General features: G+C 65.7%; 1 protein-coding gene across 1 annotated transcript in view; it reads right to left on the bottom strand.

The window, feature by feature from the left end:
• Nucleotides 1-2,419, bottom strand: part of EPN1 (epsin 1) — a 9,873-nt gene extending 7,454 nt beyond the window's left edge. Inside the window, exon 1 of the mRNA XM_015569469.1 lies at nt 2,058-2,419. Within this exon, the coding sequence (XP_015424955.1) occupies nt 2,058-2,321 (264 nt within the window). The 5' untranslated portion in view covers nt 2,322-2,419. The remainder of the gene's footprint in view (nt 1-2,057) is intronic.
• Nucleotides 2,420-4,063: the final 1,644 nt, after the last annotated feature.

Here is a 4,063-nt window from a genome sequence, read left to right as displayed (position 1 = left end):
TCACGCGTCATGGGACCGAGAAATGCCAAACAGCCTCCCTCAGTCTTGGACACACCCTGTGCGAACGAACCCTGAAAGTGCTCATTTCCAGAGCTCGGGGACTTGGGGATTGTGGTGAAAAGACAGTGAACCCGGAAATAACCCAAACACCCACCCCTACCCCCACCCCACCCCCACGGGGGCGACAGGCTCCCGGTACCCGCCATGTGGCCATGTGGTCGTAGGAATGGCCGCCACACTCAACCTCCCGCCCGGCGGGGAGCATGGGGGCTGACACCAGAACCGCTGAGAGACGTTAGGACAACCTCAGCAGACAGGGCAGGGGCTGTGCCCGGGCGGTGGCCGCGCAGGTGCGCACACCTGCAGGAGCGAGCCAGGTTGCACACTCCCGCCCTGGGCCTCAACGGGAAGTGGGGACATGCTTTCAAAGCGGGCAACTAGCTGGTCCAACAGTCCGCTCCCTCTGGAAGCAGCCGGGCAGGCCGCCCGGGGCTCCAGGAGGAGCGCTGCGCGAGGGTCAGAGGGCAAACACGCCAGCTTTCTGTCCCGCACGTGCGGTCCTGCCCCGACCACACCGCTGTGCCCACAGAACAGACACACTGCACACCCAGAGGCCGGCCTCAGCCGACAAAGCTTTATCCACAAACAGGCAGGGCCAGACGTGGCCTCTGGGCCGTCGTTGGCTGCCCAGATATGCATTCCTGGGACCAGGCAGCTGACACAGCCGAGTCAAGAGGGGGCTCTGGGGCTCCCGCCCAGAGGGTGTCAGCACACCCGGGCCCAGCCTCTTGGTGTCTTGGTTTCCTCCCCTGGAACATGGAGACGGGAAAGTGCCTCTGCCGTTCCCTGCCTCGGGACTCGGGGCCTCGCACACGGCATCCCTCCAGGCCCAGCCCCGGCCCCCAGCTGAGCTCCTGGATTCGGCCCTCCCGGCCCTGGCCCTCTGTCACCTGCATGCAAAGGCTCGCCCGGAAATGATCAAAAACTGACTCAATGAGTCGAGCGAACCGCTCACCCAGTCTTGGTCTGTCGGGAAGCAGGTGAGATGCTCACAGGTAAACGCACGTGGCCATGTGGCTGCCATGCCCACCGACCTCCCTGCTCTGTGACGGTGACCCCCAGACCTCAGCCGTCTCAACGGGGAACCGGCCCTGCCTCCAGCGGACAGCCGGCCCGCGCAGGCCCCAGGCCCGCACCCACGGTTCCCGAGGAAACGACCGGAGGCCCCTCCACACTCCTGGGCTGGACTCTCACACGCGGAGGTCCAGGGACTGCCCGAGGCCGCACGGCCGGCAGTGGGGCCCCCACCCCCGGCCACTCCTTTACCCAGAGCAGCACACGGAGCCCAGCTCGAGCACTGCCCCCGGTCGGTCTGGCCGGTCCCTGGGGAGGGTGCATGCCTGCACCACTGGGCGAGTCAACAGGCCGCGCGCGGACGGCACCACAGCCACATTGATCCAAGTGGCACATCCACGCGTCTTTCCACCCAGAAATCCCAGCCCCACAACATGGCAACACAAGAACGCCGAAGGCAGCCGTGTTTGTGCAGCTGGTCCCGCAGAGCAGGCCAGCCCACACACAGACTGCTGCGCTCGTTAAAAACAGTGACAAATCCTTTCCGTCCCCACAGGGTCTCATCTCTGGGACTCAGCCTCGTTTCCCTATGAAAAGTGGGTGTAAACGGCGCACGGCAAAACCACGCTCTCTAATATACGGCTCCGATTCCGACAGACAGGGCATACGGCCACTGAGATCCATCAGTGCCCGCCCCCCCCGCCCCCGGTGCTGCCTGGTGCTCGGACACACAGGGCCCCGCAGGAAGACAGAGGCTGCGGACGCGGCTCTGGGAGCGAACTGGACTGGTGCAGAGGGACCGACATTATGCACCTGCTCAGGCCTTCCAGGTCCGTGACTCCTGGAAGGAGTGGCCACGTCTTCAGAAATCCTAAGACGTCATGTTCGTGGCCACGAAACGAGAGCAATCTTACAGGGAGATGGAGACTCCGGCTCCTCCGGAAACGGGTCGGCCGCAGCCTGTCCGGAGCTCCCGCCCTCACGTCCCAGCCGAGCCCCCCGCTGCCGCGGGCACTGACCTTGTAGACGTGCCGCCAGTTCTTGCCATGGTCGTTGAGCCGCTTCCAGATCATGCTCATGATCTCCGAGAAGGCGACGACGTTGTAGGTGAGGTCGGCGATCTCAGACATGAGCGAGCTGGACGGGCCCCAGGGGTCGTTGCTCGTGGCCTCGCGGACCTTGATCTCGGCCTCCGAGTAGTTGTGGACGATGTTTTTCATCTGGCGCCGCAGCGACGAGGTCGACATGGTGGCCGGTGGTGGTGCCAGGGGCGGGCCCCCCGGGGCGTGGGCAGAGGGGGCAACTGCAGGAGGGAGGCCACCGCAGGGCTGGCAGGTCACCGCATCTGAGGAGAGGAGGGGCCTTGGAAACACACGCGGGACCCGGGGCCGCCCAGCCCGGACCCCTGCCCTCGTGGGCCCCATGCGAGCCGCGGGAAGGACGGGGTCCTCGGTGACTGCGGAGGCTGTGGCCCTTGCCCCCCTCCATTTCAGTCACCCCGTCCATTTCGGTTCCTCAAATGTGCCCAGCTCCTTCCTGCTCGGGGCCCCTGCTCACCGAGGCAGAGCGAGCGGTGACAGACCACGGCCCAGGGACACACCCAGCTCAGCACTTCCTGGCCGGCCACCTGGGTGGGCTGAGGACTCCCGCACCTCAGTTTTCTTCTCTGTAAAATGGGGCCCCACTGGTAACTCAGGGAGCTGTGCGGACCAGGGCGCGGGAGGCAGGCTGCCCGTGTGGGCAGTGTCCGGAGCTGGTCACCTGCCCTCCCTCTCCCTAGTCACCGGTCCCTCCCACTCTCCCCCAGGGCACCACGTCCCAGACCTTAAACAGCAAATGCCAAGGCCTCTGCTGGGAGAGCCTCGTGGGGCACCTTCGCCTGGTGACTCTGTACCCATGTCTCTGGGGCTGAGGCCCCCCACCCGCCCCGGGGGCAGAGGCCTCTGTCTGGACACTGCTTTTCCCATCAGAGGGGCTGGCCCGGAAGAGCCTTTCAATAAACTGGAAGGAAGGGCAGGGGGAGGGCAGGAAACACCCCTGGAGCAGGGTGGAGGGGCAGAATCGGAGGCGAGGGAAGGACAGGCTCGGAGGAGGCGGAGGAGGCGGAGGAGCGGGGAAGGGAGTGAGAGGCCAGGCTCGGGAGGAGAGATAAGGCCAGCTCAGCCCTGGGCTGCGGCCTCACTGGGAGCCAGAGTCCATTATCTCACTTAACACCTCAGGGCAGCTGTGTTCCCACAGGCGCCTGCCTCGGGCCAGGGGAGGTTAAGGGGGCCGGCAGGGCCCCAGGAGTCATACCTTCCAGTGGAGACCAGGCTGCCGGGAAAGAATGGGAAGGGCGAGAATCGGCAACGGGGACAGCCCAGCAGCCCCTCCCCGGCCCTGACCCTGACCCTGACCCCGCGCCCGGCGCTCCTCTAAGTGCTGGGCACACAGCAAGTCAACGAATCCTCGCGAGCCCGGGCACCTCATGGGGGGAAACCGAGGCCCAGGGCGGCCGAGTCCCTCGCCCCAGGACGCAGGCCTAGCTGGGAGCAGCCTGGCTCTGACCACCACCACCCATCGCTTCCGCAACCCATGACAGGCACCCGCCGAGCCGCCCACGACCTGAGGCCCGGGCACTGGGGGGAGATGTGAAGAGCAGAAGAGAGATGGCCGCGGCCCACAGCCAGACACACCAGGACAAGAGATGGAGTGGGGAGTCCGAGAGGAAAGGGAATCAGCGAGACAGGGAGAGAGGGACAGGGAGAGCAGGCAGGGGGGCTACCAGACGCGGTGACACGGGCAAGGACCCAAGGGGACGCGGGTACAGAGCCCCGGAGAAGCGGCGAGGCAGGGAGAGAAAAGCAACCCGCACAGAGCAGCAGCAGTGACCTGGGGCCCACAAACCCGAGACAAGGAAGACGGCATGTAAGAGAGAGGGGGGAATCTGGGTCCGATCCTGACCACCTGCTCCCAGCAACCTCCGCGGGGAATCGCAGGAGATACCCCT

Source organism: Myotis davidii, unplaced genomic scaffold, assembly GCF_000327345.1.
Source record: "Myotis davidii unplaced genomic scaffold, ASM32734v1 scaffold326, whole genome shotgun sequence".
Lineage (NCBI taxonomy): Eukaryota > Metazoa > Chordata > Mammalia > Chiroptera > Vespertilionidae > Myotis > Myotis davidii.
The sequence above is the reverse complement of the archived record's forward strand: the minus strand, read 5'-3'. Positions and strand labels throughout refer to the sequence as shown.